This window comes from Carettochelys insculpta, chromosome 5 (assembly GCF_033958435.1).
Source record: "Carettochelys insculpta isolate YL-2023 chromosome 5, ASM3395843v1, whole genome shotgun sequence".
Lineage (NCBI taxonomy): Eukaryota > Metazoa > Chordata > Testudines > Carettochelyidae > Carettochelys > Carettochelys insculpta.
In genome coordinates, this window is record NC_134141.1 from 5,455,262 (window position 1) to 5,473,234 (window position 17,973).

At 40.3% G+C, this 17,973-nt stretch overlaps 1 protein-coding gene across 1 annotated transcript in view; it reads left to right on the top strand.

Annotated features, from left to right (window-relative positions):
• DNAH6 (dynein axonemal heavy chain 6) overlaps window positions 1–17,973 on the top strand; it is a 168,284-nt gene that overhangs the window by 19,513 nt on the left and 130,798 nt on the right. The window contains exons 12-21 of the mRNA XM_074994025.1: window positions 688–839; window positions 2,738–2,890; window positions 6,151–6,402; window positions 7,635–7,763; window positions 8,836–8,949; window positions 12,668–12,811; window positions 13,206–13,418; window positions 14,169–14,261; window positions 15,205–15,324; window positions 17,318–17,498. Coding sequence (XP_074850126.1) covers window positions 688–839; window positions 2,738–2,890; window positions 6,151–6,402; window positions 7,635–7,763; window positions 8,836–8,949; window positions 12,668–12,811; window positions 13,206–13,418; window positions 14,169–14,261; window positions 15,205–15,324; window positions 17,318–17,498 — 1,551 coding nt within the window. The remainder of the gene's footprint in view (window positions 1–687; window positions 840–2,737; window positions 2,891–6,150; window positions 6,403–7,634; window positions 7,764–8,835; window positions 8,950–12,667; window positions 12,812–13,205; window positions 13,419–14,168; window positions 14,262–15,204; window positions 15,325–17,317; window positions 17,499–17,973) is intronic.

Genomic DNA, 17,973 nt, shown 5'->3' on the forward strand with positions numbered 1-17,973 from the left:
CTGGGTCCCCCAAGTTGCAAGTACCCTGGGAAACTGACAGCGCACTAGCCCTGGACAATTTCCCAGCTCCAGCAAAACTGCAGGACCCAGGAAACCAGCAGCGCAGCAGCCCTGATCAGTTTCCCGGCTCCTGCTAGTAGCAGGGAGCTGGGAGCCAGGTGCAGCGAATAGCTTTGTGGGGTACATACAGGACACTTGTGGAGGCTAATAAATTCAATTTTAAGATGTGGCAGTTCCACACTGGCCTTTAATCAAACTTCTGAATTGGCCTTTAATCGAACTTCTGAATTGGAGTTTGATTCTATACCCGTCAGGTAACTGTGATATTGTAATCTCAATATTAGTGCTCCCAAGATCGAGCTAATGGTATTTATAGTGAAGACAGTCATGTGGTAATATCAAGCTAACTGAATTAAATTTGAATTTATTTCTTAGTATACAGGCAGCCTGTGTCTCTCTTAAAGCTGAAGTTCAGCGTTGAACCACTGACACATAGCTCTGCCTCTTGTTTCAGTACATTATGCAATTGAATAGTAGGTTTACATTTGTTTCTGTTTCTCTAATCAAAGTCCTAAATATGTTTTGTTCTGTTTACAGCTATTTGTTCTGTGAATACACTTTGATAAAACATTTCTTCAAAATGTCAGTTATTGTTTTTAGTTTGACATTGTGATTTATTATACACAGATGTTGGATTCTTCGCAGAACAACTGGAGAAATATCACAGAGAACACAAAGATGCTTTGGCTATAAAGCAGAAAAGAAATTTAGGCTTGTTGCTTATAGATGCTAAAAAACTGAAAGAAAAATTAATACCATCACCAAAGCGCTGCTTGGAGGTAAAGCTAAAGCAAGAATTGATTCCATTTCTGTATTGCTGAGGTCAGTGATTGCCCAGTGATGCAAATGGACAAATTGGCCAGTTTCTTTTGCTACTGTTATGTGTATTTTAGTACAGAAAAAATGTTATGTTTTGACAGCTCCAGCTTTATCATGGGTTCATCCTGTTTTCAAATTCTGTTCAGACTCCTACAACGGCTACTTTGCAACATTCTTCAAGATTAATTGCAAAATATTACTGTGTGACATCTTGATTGTGAAGTGGAGTATCTTGCCTTGAGTACATTGTGACAGCATTTTGGGATCTGCACTGTCCTAACTGGCCTGGCACTTCCCTATCTGAGAGAGTTTGTCTCTCCCTGCGACATTCTGCTGCAGCTCAGATAAGTGGAAGCTCTCGAGTTGGAGCTCCCATGGTTAAAAAGACAAGAGCTTCTAGCAGAGAATTCTTCTTGCAGGCTCTTTGTCTTTAGAACTCACTCCCATCCAGTCCAAAATATCCTGAATTTTTTGACCTTCTGTGTATGATGCAAACCTGCCCACGTGTGCATCTGAGAAGGGTTATGGCAATTGGAGATGGCTTTTTGTTTTGTGTGGTTGGGGGAAAGAAATGGAAAGGCTGGGGAATTTTGATTCGTGTGTGCAGACCGATGGTAGGGATGTGACTAAAAGAGGTACATGCTACTCCCTCAGTTTTGTAACAATTTTTGTATAGTAAAATTCCTTTAATCCAGCCTCTGATGGTCTGGAAATCCTGATGGTTCGGCATCCCCTGTGATATGTGCATCTCGAAATGTGTATAAGTTGTTGGCTTGGGTGGTGAGTTCAGGCTGTGGGAGAGGGGCAGGTGGGGGGTTAAGTCTGGGGTGGATTAGGGCTGCATGGGAGCCAGGGGTGGAGTTGAGCAGGGGTGTGTGGGAGTTGGAGCTGGGGCGTGCAGAGGAGGTGAAGCTGCAGATGCACGGGAGTGCAGAAGCTGAGGGTGAAGAACCTGAGAAACGTGGGATGGTGAAGCTGAGAAGCTTAGGCGTGGTGAAGAAGCTGCAAGAGCACAGGGTAGAGAAGAAGCTGCAGATGCACAGGAGTGGTGAGTCGCAGCTGGGTGTGGGTGTGTTGAACCACAACGAGGGGGTGGCGTTGAACTAGGGTGTGGAGATTATGGTAATGTCCAACAGCCCGGAAAATTTGGTAAACCAGCACGTCTGGTCCAGGACATGCCGGATTAAAGGAATTTTACTGTATTGTGTTTTTTAATGAAGGGCAAAAAGCCCTACAGCCTAGCTTGTGTTTTTTCTCTTAGTTTAAATGTATAAATATGTACTCATTAAGGCTGAATAATGGTTTGTGAAGCATAGCATTTAGTTGCTCTGCTAAATCCAAAAGTTAGTATTACAGTAACAGATTTATTTCACTTAATTGCATCTGCATTTCAGAGAGTGAGGGTGTCTTCTGTATGACTTACAGAACCCGGAGGACACCTGCTTTTATTTGCTTTTTGCCACATTCACATTTGAGATCCTGGACTATAGTCAAGGATCTTCTGGATAGTAGAGTCTGGAAGAACATCGTCTCCAGTCTGTCAGCACATTTCTTCAATTGGTGCAGAGTAATGGTTCAATGACTCAGTCACCATTTCCATCTATGTTGTTTGCTTTGCATTACTCACAGTCCCTGTTGCCTTGACACATGATTCTGCAATTTTCCTTCGTGGAAGTAGTCCCCTTCAGTTCACTCAAGCAATGAAGGACTACAGGATTGGGCACAAAATTAGCACTGAAAATCTAATCTAAATTTCTCACCTGACAACCAAAAGCCCTCTAGCTAAGTCAATATACGGCCTTTCACCTCTAGCTTTTAAGAATACTTGCACAATCTAATAGTTCTCTTTGTTTTCTAGGTCATTAATGATATGCTCCCAGTTATTGGAAAGCAAAAAGTGACTGCTATTATAGCTGAGGCACAAGATGCCAAATTTAAACTTGAGTTTCTCCCATCCACAACTACAGAATATGTTAGTAGCTTGATATTCCTTGATGAAATTCAGGAACGAGTAAGTACATGCTAACTTGTAGGAGATGGGGATGAGAGGTCACTGCGTAGGGAAGCTGCATGTGTACTTTGTATTATGCATTTTCTTCAAAAAGGTGGGGAAGAGAGACCATGTATTCCTGTGCCATCGCCACCCACAAAAGTAAAATATAAAGATTCTATGTTATCATCTCTTAATGGAATATTACTAGAAATTGTAAGACTGGATCCGATTTAATATCAAACTTGTGTTATATAGGCTGTACCTCCCTTATCTAGCATGCTTGAGACCTGACAGGTCCCAAACAAGAGAATTTGCTGGACAAGGGAAAGTGCATGGCTGTGCTAAGGGGCTGCTGGAGCACCAGCATCCCTGCTGTGGGACTCTGGCCCCAGCCCAGGCTTCCTGAAGATGCCACAGGGCTCCAGCCCTGCAGCCCCTGTGCCACAGAACAGGTATGGCTCCAGCTCTCAGCCCCACAGCAGCCTCCCCATCCCCACTGCTGCAGGGCAAGAGGGGTTCCAGATCACTGCACTTGCTGCTGTGAGGCAGGTTAGGGGCTCCAGTTCCCAACCCCATGGCAGCCTCCATTTGCCACAGAACAGGCAGGGGATCTGATTCCCGATCCCACAGCAGACCTTCCAGCTCCCATTGCTGTGGGGCAGGTGGGGGCTACAGCTCCTGGCCCCCACTGCCAGGGAGCTCTGGTTCCAGGCCTCCACTGCTGCAGGACAAGTAGGGGCCCAGGCTCCTGGCCCTGCGCTGCTGTGGGGCAGCCAAGGGCTCCAGCTCATGGCAGAGTTCTGGCTCCTGCTCCTGTGGGGCAAGGGGGCTCTCATTCCTGGACCAGCGACAACCTCTCACTCTGCAGTCACACAGGCAGGGCCTCCTGCTCACAGCCCTGCTGGGCCTCCTGCACCTGCCCACTACTCTTTCATCTAGCAACATCTGTGGTTATACTGGACAACAGATGTTGTCAGACGTGAGAGTACCAGATTTGAGAGGTGCAACCTGTATCTATTTTTTTGTATGTGGTCAGTTCATTAGTCAGGAGCAGACTACTAAGTTGACCACTTCCATCACGGAGACCTCTTGTCCAGTGTCAGTAAGGTAGTGGGGCGTTTTGGTGCCCTGGGTTCCTCTATATAAAATTGGGATCTGCGTCACAAGTCCAGTATTCTGCCTCTACTGGTAGAAGTCACTAGAGAAGAGAAGAACTCTGTCTGCTCCATTTGTTGTTGAAAGGCCTTGGTCACTGGCTATGTCTGGAGTGCTTTTCCCCTCCTCCTCCTCACTGATCTCCTGGCAGGCTCATGATGCACTGAGCTCAATGGAGCTTGTGACTAGAGGAAACAAGCACAGCAGGAACACTGTCTATGAGTGTCCTCCTCTAGCAGTGGAGTACTGTCTGGGGTCCCTTCCATCTCCTGGGACTGACGGCTTCCTGTGATGCTATTGCATAGTAGAGACTCTTCAGACACTCCTCATGTCCATGACCAAGGTCTTGCACAACTAGTTTACCTTCCCAGGTACAATCCCTCAGTCTTTAAGAAGGTGACACAGGATCAGAAATTTGGCAAAGGAATGGTGTCTGACAGAGGTCCAATTTAACAGGATCAATTGATAAGTCTCCTTCTTAGGCTAGTATACGCAAATGGAGTTTCACTTGTGCCATGGGAAGTATTTGTCCACAGTACAGGATGAGGAACCTCATAATATCAGCTGCATCTGTGCAGAGTAAGATCAATAGTCAAGCCAATTGGCCGAGACATCAGACACTTTCTCCAAGACAGTGGGACTTGAGCAGCAAATGTTTTAGTCAGTCTTCCTGGAGTGGGGGAGTCCACAGATTGACTTATTCATGTCAAATGGCAACAAAAATGGTGTTTACTCTGCTCCAGGGAAAGGAATGGCAAGGCATGGAAATAAATGCCTTCTTCTTTAATCTGCCCTTGTTAGTGTTTAAGATCATCAAAGATCTCCTGGTGCTGGGAACATGTGCTGCTTTGAATGAGGCATAATTTGATTGGCAGCTTAAAATTCAGAGCATCTCCTCCTCCAGTGGTCAAATTTATGAATGCCATGACAAAAATTTACCCTTCTATCTAAACATTGACAGAAATTGGTCCTGGGTTAGCTAATGCAGCAGTCATTTGACCTGTGGACTGCAACCTCAGTGGTTTTTCCTACTCATTTGAGGTAGCTTGTCTTATGTGAGTCACCTGTATGAAAAGGAACAATATTCTGAACATCTTATTAGGCACGACAGTGTGATGCTATTGAAAGTCTTGGAGTTTCTTTCTAATGTTGTCTCTTGTCAACTGCACCAGGAGATTTTTTTCTTCCTTTTTGTACAAATCTTTCTTACCTCATTGAGGTAAGATGACAGCTTCTGGGCATGTTGTGAGTTGTTTCAGGGACAGACACATTGGAAGTTGTGAGCTTAGCTCGTGATACAATTTACCAACCATAAGTAGGGGGAAGCTGTGATCTCAGAAATCCTTAGCAGTGAGCTGCCTCGGCATGCATGATGGGCAGTCTGGCCAAACCAATAATTCATTCCAGACTAGTGGATTTCCTGTTATGAGGAGACAACTTTACAGGCAAGGACAAAGTCAACTGTTTTCATTCATTAAGTGTTTCGAATTATTACCAGATGAAAAATGTGTACTTTTATTTCCTTCACAAGTGGTGAATTCCGTGTTAGAGGCTGGTCAACATTTTCAGTGTTTATACCCCCTTTTTCAACTGCTAGTAGCTTTCTTCAATTCCTTTTAGACTGAAGTTTCACACTTTTAATAGTAGCAAAATCTATCTTCTCCAGGTGGGAACCAGAACATCCAGAAATAGACTTACTTGCAGCTAGCAAAATAAAACAAATTGAGTATCTGTATGTTCCAGTGCCTAATATGTGGGTGTCAGAGCTCTTGCTAATGGAATAAATGATAACTTAACCTACTGTATGGTAAGGGAGGATACGTTGAAGAAGATGCCACAGTTCCAAACAAACGTGTCTGTCTTCTCCAGCTTCTTGGATTTACTCTGTTTTCAGATCATAATCATATAAGAAACTAAACAATTCAGGGACAAAAATTAACCAGTTTATCTTTTTATATGATTAAAAATCCTTTGCTTGGACTAGTTTTCTTATTGAAATTATTCTACTTTCATAAGCACATTTTGGTATGTGTCAACAATGTAATTAAGACTGAATACAGGTAAGGCTCACTGAAGAAAACATGGTTGATTCACAGTCATTTGAAATACGACTGTTTTTGTAGATTGAGAGCCTGGAAGAAGAAGGGAATGTGGTAGCTCAGATGTATCAGCTTATTGAACAATATCAAGTACCTACACCTCCTGAAGATTTTGCTCTCTTCGCAACTCTGAAGCCATCCATTGTTGCAGTTCGCAATGCAATTGACAAGTCAGTGGGTGAAAGAGATTCCAGTATTACCAAATTTTGTCAGCATTTAGACCAAGATGTTGTAGAGCTCAATGATGAAGTGAAAGAAGTGAAACAGCAAGCTCAGGTTTGCAAAGAGCAGTTTGTATTGTTTTTATACTTAATAGAATTTCTGCATTTTTGCTTTAGTAAAACAAGGGAACTGAGCAGTAATAAGTACTATGAAGATATCTACAGTCTGTTCAACCATGTGGAGTAAGGCTTGATAAGTAAGCCAATGCAAAAGCTCACATTTTTCATTGCGCTATATGAATTGAAGGTTGTATGGTATTTCTTAGGGCAGGATGTGGCCTGGTGGAGCTAAACATGTAGGACCAAATTGTATCTTCTCAACTAAAAGAGAGGAGCTGATCTTTGCACAGTGAGTCTGTCAGGGATGAAATCCTTCTCCCCAACCCATCTCAGAACTTCAGCAGTGTCCCCCCTACTTACAGCTTCTGCATGTGATGCGGTTCATCAGCTTGTCTCTTCCTTCCCCTTTCTGCCCTCATACCAAGGATCCTAGCATTGGCATACAGTGAGTCACCAAGAAAGATGGGTCCTGTGCATTCTCAGGGCTGTGGACCCCATATGGAGTCCCGAAATCCCGACCTTCTACCACTATCAGGGGAGCCAGAGCAACTCTGCTATAACCAGGGTGCTGCAGATAGAAGGACAGGATTTGATCTTCAATACTCAGACATAGTTTGAAATGTGCACATTTTCGAAAGTGAGCATGACTGGCCCGATTACAGGTTTTCCTAAAAGATGTTGCCATAAGCCATCAAGTTCTAGAAAAGCAACCAGGGGTCCTGTGGCACCTTATAGACTAACAGAAATGTATGAGCATAAGCTTTTGTGGGCAAAGACCCACTTTGTCAGATGCAGGTCACCTGTTAGTCTATAAGGTGCCACAGGGCCCCTTGTTGCTTTTGCAGATCCAGACTAACACGACTACACCTCTGATACAAGTTCTAAAAAGATGACTTTAATGTGTAGCTCCAACAAGGCATTGTGAAGTTCCATGATGTATTTAGTCATACCAACTACCAATAATTGAAGATGATGGGGGGGAAATATATTTATAAAAGGAAGAAATTTGATCTGGAACCTTTCAGACTAGGTAACTTTTCCTACCTATTTATGTGAGTCATTTAATATAAGTTAAATCTCCTCATGCGTACATTATGATATAAATTTGAATATTTAAATACTGGTGCACTGAGTTTAAAATTTATTTCCATAAACCTGAAATATGGGCTGTTTATCTCAACCTGGACTAAAAGTTAAATTTAACAAACAGTTGTTTTTTCTAAACAGGACCCACAGATTTTGGATATTGCAGCTGATCAAGACAAAGTGAAACAAACTCTAACTGACTTGCAAGCTATTCTAGATGAACTACAGAAACGGGCATTCCAGTATAAATCCTACCAGAAGAATTTTAAGGTATTTTTTCTCTTAGCTCTTTGCTGTGCTTTTATGAAGCCTTAATTGAATTTTATTTTCTCCAGAGTTAGACAAGCAAGTATTTCTGAATAGCAGAACTTTGTAAAACCAATGTCCCACCTACTGTCTTTTTGGAAACAGGTATTGCGTGCCCAAATCTGCTTGTGCACAGGGTCCCATTATTTCTGGTGTCATGCTTGAAGGTTAAGAACAATTTTTCTCCCTCCTGCTTCTAACAAGCTTTTATGTACTTGAAAACTGTTTACATGTCCCTTCTGAGATTTCTGTTTTCTAGACTAAACAACCCATTTTTTTCAATCTTCCCTAATAAGTCATGTTTTCTAGACTTTTAATCATTTTTGTTGCTCTTCTCTGGACCTTTTCTAACTTGTCCGTATTTTTCCTGGAACTGAACACAATACTCCAGTTGTGGCCTAATTAGCATGGAGAAAAACAGAAGAAATATTTCTCATATCTTGCTTTGAAGCTCCCACTAAGACATCCCAGGGTGATGTGTGTCTTTTTGCAAGAGTGTTACACTGTAGACTCATATTTAGCTTGTTACCCTGTCAAAGAAAGCTATGAAGTTGGTTTGACATTATTTGTTCTTTACAAATCCATGCTGATTGTTACCTATCACGTTATTATCTTCTAGATCTACTTTATCTAAGTAATTTTAACTTGCTCTTTTCCTAATTCAGCTCCTGATCATACCTCATTTTCACTGGCATTCACTATGTTAGACATCCAGACACACAAACGTTCTTTGTGAAAACTGAAACAATGAAGTCATTAAGGACCTCTACCATTTCCACATTTTCTGTTAAGTAGCACTTTAAAGACTAACAAAATAATTTTGTTAGATGATGTGTTTTTGTGGGACAGACCCACCACAAAACCTCATCACCTTGTTATTTTATTAGTCTTTAAAGTGCTGTTGGACTGTTTTTTTTTTCCTCCTGCAATGTTAGCTGTAGATTTGGCAAACATGAACTGAGTATTTCTAAAAATATGTATTAGATTGTTTTATAATGTTAATTGTTAACATGACTTTTTAAATTTCTATTTTAAGGTGGAAGTTTCAAAATTCGATGCTTTAGAGGAAGTTTGTGCAGAACTGAAACTGAAACAGCTGCTTTGGGATTCTTGTTCTGAATGGGAAATACTCCAAACAGAGTGGATGGAGGTAAATTAAATACTCTGATTTTTAAATAACGAAGTATGAAACTGAAGTATGCTACAGTTTATAATAAAATAATTCTAGGTATTAATATGTAGAATAAGGCAATTTCTTCTCTCTTTCCAAAATCGCATTATAGGTTTTTGCACCACACTGTTATAAAAAACAACTGTACAGTTAATTTTTTTGCACATTATTCCATGGTTTATGCTTCTTTTAATTACTCTATACTATCATGTGAGTATTCTGAATCAAACTGTTAAGCTTGAATAGCGTGGCAGGGATTTTGTACATAAGTAAGTTTCATTTCAACCGTTCACATCAAATCTTTGGATTATGAAGTCTATTTAATTTATTTGCATCACTGTGGATATCTGCAGTTACCAAGGCTACTAAAAGGGAAAACGAAAAGCAAAACAAAAAGGATAAAAGTAGTCTTCCCTTAGATAAAGTTTCTCTTTTCTTCCTGTGCCTTTCTTCGGACTTCTCTTCAAACTGTTCACGAGTTGGATTGTGCAGCGTTCAGATGACACCCTGAAGCAAACTGTCTACTCATGTTTTGGCCATCAAAACAGCTAATACTCTTCCAAGCTGTAAAATTATTTTGCCTCCTCTTCACTTCCAGCTGTAGTTTTTGATATTCTGACTTCTTGGAGTAATAATTTCCATAGGATGACTTGTGATTTGTGTCATGCCTCTCTGCATGCTTGATGAAGATTGGCTTATGAATATGAATATGCGTAACTCAAGAAAGCTTTATACAAAACACATCATGTAACATCTAATTTTAAAAGTTATTGTCTGTTTAATACATATTATTCTTTTATGTGAAGTTATAAATATGAAGTATGAATCTGTTTTTAATTCTAAATATGCTAATTAGAGCCATTAGTGATACTTTAGGAAGTTAATTGCTCAGTACTCAAGCCAACAATCCATGAATGAGTTATTTTTTTCCAGTAAGCCAAAACTGTGGTTGGTCGTAGAAAGGCACATAACCATGCCACCTGGTATGGGGATCCATCTTGAATTTAATACTTTTCAGTGGGGATTGGGAGACTGAGCAAAGGGTTTCTGTCCTGGGAGAAAGTCTATTTAAGGAATGGAAAGCAATCAGATCTTTGTCTTGAGCTGGCCTTTGAAACAGCCTTGCCTGCCCTAAGAAGATACACATGAAGAAAACCTGAAAAGAAAGAACTCCGAAGAACTCTGAAAAGCTGTAGACCCAGGCCAGAGTAAAGATCAACTCTGACTTGAAGCATTTTACCCGAGATAAGAACAACTGTTTAGGGCTGAAATTTACATGTAACAAATTTCTTAGTGTATTAGGATTAGTGGGCATCCTTTTGTATATTTTAACATAGTAACTTACTTTGATCTGTCTGTTAACACTTGCAGTCGCTTAAATTCTACTTTTTATACTTAATAAAACACTTTTGCTTATTACCAAGCCCTGTGTAAATAAGTATTACTGGGGGGAGGGACCTGGGGGAGCAATCACTGTGCATATCTCTCTATCATTGTTAAAGAGGATGAACATCTTTATGAAGTTTTGTTGTGTAAAACGTTTACACAGCGTAAGAGATTTATTTGGCACTCTGATGCCTTTTGGGATATATTCAGCTTCAGTAGACTGTAACTTTAAAAATGAGATGTTACCTCATCCATTTTGCATAAAGCATCTTCAGATTATGCATATTCATATTCATAAGATGATTTTCATAAGGCATGGCAATTTGTGAAGAAGTTTTTATTCTAAATTTACCTTCTGTTAATTTTAAACATCTCACTGATTGTGTCTCTATTCTTACCACCTATTGTCTCTAATTATGTACATAGACTGGAAGCTCTTTATGGCCAGGGCCATCTTTTTATTGCATGATGTACAGGGCCTAGTACAGTGGGCCCCAGAGCAATGACTCTAGGTGCTACTGCAGTATACATAAATCAGTAAATAATATTATTATAAGATATTATCAACATACAAAGCCTCAGTCATTATAGTAATACCCCATTCTTGTGTGTGTTTTCCCAGTGCTATACTGTTGGAAACTCCCATGATTTAGAGGCTTAAGGCAGCTAGTGACACCCCTCCAACAGACGTTCTTTTCCTGTCAAGGAGTGGGACTACCCTTAGTGCCACTAGCTGTCAGTACCTAATTTCACTGCTGATTGGAAGAGAGGTTCCCTATTACTGTTGTTGCAAATGCATTAGTTGGAAAAATAAACATTTAATCTTTGGTTTTTTATTATGAATGTTTCCTATGCCATGATCTCAGCGGCTATGTCTACATTACCCCAGAAGATCACTCAGGGTCAATCTTCCAGGGTTCAATTTTGCATGTCTAGTATGGATTCATGAAATCGACCTTCCTGTGTACAGACAGACAAGTTACATGAGCACAGATACTTCGATTTTAACTACACAATTGGCTTAGCTAGAATTGAGTATCTGCAGTTGATTTTCTTAGTCTAGTGTAGGTGTAGCCTGAGTGTCAGTGACCACTAAATATATAAATGGAGATGAAAGGTTAAATTTTGTTCTGTGAGGTGTCTCATTGTTTCAATACTAGTGTTTTTGTAATTGATCCCCTTCACGCACACTTTTAGTCTTTCCTGCTTGTTCAGATCAAATTTGGCTCCATTTGTTCCCCCTGTAAAACACTGAGGTGTGTCTCCTATTGTATATCAGGCTGCCATACACCTTAAGTGGGAACCTTCTTCCATCATAGCCTAGAGGAATTCCACGCTATCTTTTGTCATGGTATGAAAGCTGGTGTCATAGTGTATTTACCTGCACAATATTAATAGCCTACTAGATGTCTATGTGTGCTGTGCAGTGATTTGGGCTTTGTCTACACTTAAAGTACAGCCACGGCAGTGCTTTAGATCGCAAGTGTGGCCATGGCAGCTGTGAAGAGAGAGAGAGAGAGAGAGAGAGAACTTTCTCAGTGCTTTAGGTAAACAACCTCCAGGAGGTGAGTAGCACCCGGTGCTGTAGCCTGCTTCACACCAGCACTTTACAGTGCTACAACTTGCTGTTCTCAGTGTGTGTGTGTGTGTGTGTGTTTTTCACACCCCCATCCAAAAATTACAGACAAATAAATGGCCAGTGTAAACTTAACACCAAGACAAAGATTGGACCCTGGGGAAAACAAGGCAGACAATGGACTTGAGTTCTATGGAAATCTGCTTGCAGTTAGAGTTTGTTGTTGTCAATGTGCTTGTGTTGTGGCAGTGGATAACTCCAGGCATCAAAAGTGCCAGCTTTGTCTATTATCACACAACAGTATATTCTGTTTTAATTAATTTGCAAAATTTGGCACATCACACTACATCTTCCTATCATTAGTGTTTTACTGAACTTCCTGAGAATAAGAATTGCAGGTATATAATGCAATAGGTGTATATAGGACTGCCTTGCTTTAGAATACACTGTTTTTTAAAGCTCTGAAAAAATTCCTATTTCATTTTCGATGAATGACTGATGTTTGTGGCATTCAATCTTTGGGCACTCACAGCTTCCAGTTTGTAAAATCTGAATATTTAACATAACTGTCATACATACTATGTGCCAGATTTTGCTACCCTTATTTATGTTAGTAGTACCTTACTGTATGAATAGCTCTTTTGGTTTCAGTGATTTCTTGGTCAAGAAAAATACTATTCAAAGCAAACATGTCCATTAATTAATTAGCATATTTTCTACATCTGATTTCCACAGTGTAAATTTGATAGCCTGGATCCAGAATACCTGAATTCTCAGGTTTCCAAGTATGCCAAATTTGTGACTCAGTTGGAAAAAGGTTTGCCACCCAATAATATAGTGCCGCGACTCAAAGGAAATGTGGAGAAGATGAGAGAAAAGGTAAAATAGCAACTTAAAATTAGCTTTCCTAAAATAATTTTAGACAGACATGACATTTAAATGTAATTCTTATTTTTCAGTAAGCTTCAAAGGTTCCCTCATTTTATATAGCTCTTCCAGAGGCAAAATAGAAAAGAGGAAAAAGAAACAAAAATGGAAAACTTCTAGTTTTCAAAAATGGATGAAGATTTTGTTTTTTGCCAAAAACGTCAAACAAAAAGAAACTGTGAGGGGAAGGTCATTTTTACTCCTAAAGATAATTACATGCAAATTTTGATCAAAAGTCTTTTACAAGTTCTACTTACAAGCTTTATTTTAAAATTGGTGCCTTGGGAGCAGTCTAAGGTTGTAAAGTACATGAATGAAAAATAAATATGTTGTTTTACTTTTTCAGCTTCCTGTTATCACAGACCTACGAAATCCCTTTCTGAAACCTAGACACTGGGCAGTTTTGGAGCAAATAGTTAATGCACCACTGGTGGATGTGGAATGCCCATTATCTTTGGCTCGACTTGTTGAGCTCAGTGCTTTTGACTTTGCTCAAGAAATTCAGGACGTGTCTGGACAAGCTTCTGGAGAAGCTTCCTTGGAGACCATTCTCAAAAAGGTAATTCTTAGAAACATCTTTGTCTTTGCTTTTGACAATGTACTGAAAACCTTGACATAAGAAAGAATGTGGCCGTCAATTACAGTTCACAGCAAAGAAGCCCCACGTTAATGGTAAGTAGAATTTTTATATTTGAGTGAAAGACAAAGCATAAATATGATTTCTGACACACCAGACCTTTGCTCTGCCAAAGAGCATACTGAAGAGGGCTTAAAAAGGTAGAGATTGATGCTGGGTTATGCTGCCCACAGAACAGTCTTTGACAGAGAATGTTGGGCCCATAGAACATCCAGTAGCATGATATAGATGGTGCGTGGTCCTGCCATGAGGGCAGGGGACTGGACTTGATGACTTCTTGAGGTCCCTTCCAGTTCTAGTTTTCTATGATTCTATGTGCCTCTTAAAGTCAGTAGGTCTGTGTTCAAGTCATGCTTTGGCTTGAAACATTGCTGTGTAATTTGATACTATTGTGGACAGACAACAACCAAGATATATTATTTATTATAGTTTTATGCAAAATAACAAAAGGTTTGATGCTTTTTAAATGAAAAAGGACAGACAACTGAGATTTTTCCTTTTTTCCTCTGAGAAGAGATAACAAAGTAAAATAATCATTTGACAATGTCTATTTAGGTGAAAGATTTTTTTTCATTAATGGGAGTTAGATGGTCTATATTTTATTTAATTAGTAAAATATAAATATTTTAATATTGTGAGTAGACTTACAAGGTTTATAATTTTCTCAACCAGGTGGAGGATTCATGGAAAACAACTGAATTCATTGTTCTCCCTCATCGTGATTCGAAAGATGTTTTTATCCTTGGTGGCACAGATGACATTCAGGTAAGTCACGACTTGTATTTAATAAGCAGCAGAGGAAAGTTTAGTTGTAACTACCAAAAATTCAAACTAAACTAGCAGACACAGATTACATTATAAAATTCTAGCAATGATCTGCTAATGGTCTGTATTGATGGAACATTTTGTGTTATTTTTAAAACGTATAAACAAAGTATAATTTCACATTTTTTTGTCTTATCTAGTTGATAACAAATGTTTTCCTCAAGAGCGTTTGTAGTTTTTCCATAAATACTCAGTTCTTCAAAGTTAACAATTGTGTCTATTACAATATGTAATTCTGTTAATAAATTGTAAACACAGGTTGAACCTCTCTAGTCTGGCATTCTCTCATCCGGCAACATCTGTAATCCAGCATTGTAGTTACCTGGTCAACCACTTATCATCGGTGTTGCCAACTTTCCTGTGGTCCCATAACATTTGTTTACAGCCACCCGTCCTGTCTCTCTGTGTTCTGTGCAGTTAATTAGCTGTAATTGATCCCTAAATGTCTTCTAAGGCTGGGTCTACACTTACTGGGAATGTCGACATCTCCTACACAATTTCAGGTACACCAATTGTGTACCAAAAATCAATTATGCAGCCATTGACACTCGTCCCTGTCCTCATGGCAGAATGCTGATGGGAGCATTCCTCCCATTGGCATTCCTTAACCCTTGTGGCTCACAAGGAGTTCTGGGGTCAACATTGACCCTGGAATGCACCATTTCACTTATGTGTAAAAGGCACCCCAGAAGATTGAACCTAAGTATTGATCTTCCATGGCAAGTGTAGACCCAGCCTAAGGGAGCAGTAAGCAGCAAAAGTGTTGGTAATGTGCTACACAATATTGTTTTAATTATTTTCTATTTATACTTATTTTGATTGTTGCCAGTGGAGAATCAGGCACCTGGGCAGTAAGTGACAGACTGTGTACTTCTTATTTAAGGTTCTTCTTGATGACAGCACCATTAATGTAGCAACTATAGCCTCCTCACGATACGTGGGTCCTCTCAAAGCACGTGTTGATGAATGGCAAAAGCAGCTCTCCTTATTTAGTCAAACATTGGTGAGTAGCAAACAACAAAACACCTTGTTAACACTTAGCTGGAATCTTACACATGGTGCAGAGTGATAGAGTTCTAGTCCTATTTAAAATACTCAGTATGTTGTGAAATTGCTGAAAAGAGATTTTTAAAACCTAATTTTACCAGGTAATGTTGCAGAATTCCCAATTGATCTTATATTTGTTCAGAAAAACATTATCCCAAATGTGTCAGTGACTTACACAGTTCAAATACTGAGCTTATTTTTGTTTAACATTCACACAGAGAATGCTATCTAACTGGCAAGTCAATGGCTTCTGCAAATTGAATGTGGTTGTTGGCTGCCAGCAGAGAGAAGCTAGGGTGCGTAGTAAGAGCATCAGTAATAGGTGATAACAAATCTCTCAAGGTCTTGGGTGAGTGATGAGTGTGTCCTCCAACAGGCCAGGTCCAGGAGGAGGCAAGGTCTAAGCATCTTGTGAAGCAGGATGGCTGGTGCCTTGTTGCTGGAGTGGAGAAGACCAAGTCAACTCTGAGTTCTTGGCATGGGGGATTTTGTGCCGGACGATTTGCTAGCAGGGAGTTATTCTGGATCAGATAGATGTAATTCATATAATTAAGAGAAAATAATGGTCCAGTTCATCAGCTGTGAAGTGGACACAGCTAATGTCAGGAGGTAGAGGAAGGATTCTACTCTGCAATACTGCAAATGATCAACTGAGGATCAATATACGAGACCCTGCCAGCTTAAATACTTGAAGCATGTAGTCCTAAATTGAAATGCTTCTAACATAAGTCTCTGGGAAATTATTCGTGATACTTAAAGCTTAGAGAAAATGTGAATGTGTGATTGTTAAAATTATAAACGATAAAGCCATAAAATTAGAAAGAGAAGCAACACTGGCCAGCTCTCTTCCTCTGCATATGTGACTCTGCAAGAGGATCGCACAGCGCTGGTGGGAGCTGGGAGAGTTTTCTGCAGCAGGAGAAAAGATGATGTCCTAAGTGTGCTCATGTATTGCTGAGATGGCAGGTTCCCAGAGCTCAATTAAAATGTCTACTGTGCAATTAAACAGGATTCCCATGAGCCCAAGTCAACCTGGGTCAACCACAGGTGTCTAATTGCGGTGCAGACAGATCCCCAGACACCAGTATCAGCTGCAAGGGGGATTCTGCCTATTGTGGGTCTCATTTATGTCCTCCTAGCTAGTGCAAAGAGGCTACAGGGTAACAGCAGAGTCTGAAGTTTACATCTCTATAATTTCTCACTGTTGCTGCCACCATTGCAACTTCACTGATACCAGTAACAAAGTAGACAAGGCACCAATTGCTGCCAGTGCTATGTATACGTATTCTGATCAGGGTTAGGGGATGTGGTGCTGAAAATACTGGCAGCCACCTGGATCTCTGCCTGCACTAGCGTTTCTGAGGTTGCTAACTCCAGTAGAGCTTCCAGAACACAAGCCATAATAGTAAGTATGGAGCAAAAGAGCCTTGTGTAAGTACCTCTTCTTAGTCCGACATCTTGGTGTTGCTGGAGAATCTGCTTGGCCTGCAATATCCAGCACCATCTTATCAGACTTGCCCTGAGTTCATGCAAGGGAGGAAGGCGAGGCTTGGAGTGAACCCTTTGTTTGCCAGTGGCCAAGTCAATCTCATGCAGCTTGTCGTGTCGTAAAATGAAGGCTCTTGTCAAGCAGCATATATTTTATCCTTTATTTTCCCCCTTTTTAAAAAAATTACAGTTTGAGAGAACCTTACAAATAATTATCCAAGAAAATTTGCCAGATTTTTCAAAGCAGCAAATGTTATCAAATGGAATTTACTTGGTGAGTTCTTCTTAACTGTCCAACCTGGCTACAGAAAATTATTTTTGGAGACATTTTGGGGGGGCAAAGTGCACGCTGTCTCCTCCAGTGCCTGGTAGCTGAGCCAAAGGGATAAAATTATTTTGTGAATATGGAAGTTTTGACAGTCTCCGGGTGGGACTAATTGCTTAAGTTTTTCTTTTTCTAGGAAGAGTGGTTGACATGTCAGAGAAACTGGCTCTACTTGGAAAGTATTTTCAGTGCTCCTGATATACAGAGGCAGCTACCTGCAGAGGCAAAGATGTTCTTACAGGTGGATAAATCCTGGAAGGAAATAATGAGAAAAGTGAATCGTCTGCCAAATGCTCTTCGTGCTGCTACTCAGCCCGGTATGAATAACGGTGTATTATCCCAATCCATGTATAAGCCATTGTACCAGAGGTTAATCCTCATTCAGCGCATCCTAGCCTGACAATGAGGTCTATTAGCAGGATTAAAAACACCTGTAGGCCTCTACCCCAAGGCCACTCCCCTTGCAGAATAAAGGCACAAAACAAAAGTGTCCTGGTTACTATGTACTTCATTAATTGCAGTATGTTGTCAATCAACTTTGATTAATATATCTTCAGAATGTAACTTGCTGTATCTCATTTGCTTTCTTTATATGTGCTTGCTCTACCTAGTTTCACTCTGTTTTCTCTTCTCTTCCTACTGATAGGCTATGCCTACACTAGCCCCTTCTTCGAAGGGGGCATGGTAATCAGCCTGATCGGAGAATACTAATGAAGTACTGCAATGAATATATAGCACTTCATTAGGCTAATTCTCCCTGTGGTAACTCTGGGGGAGTAAGGGCACTTTGAA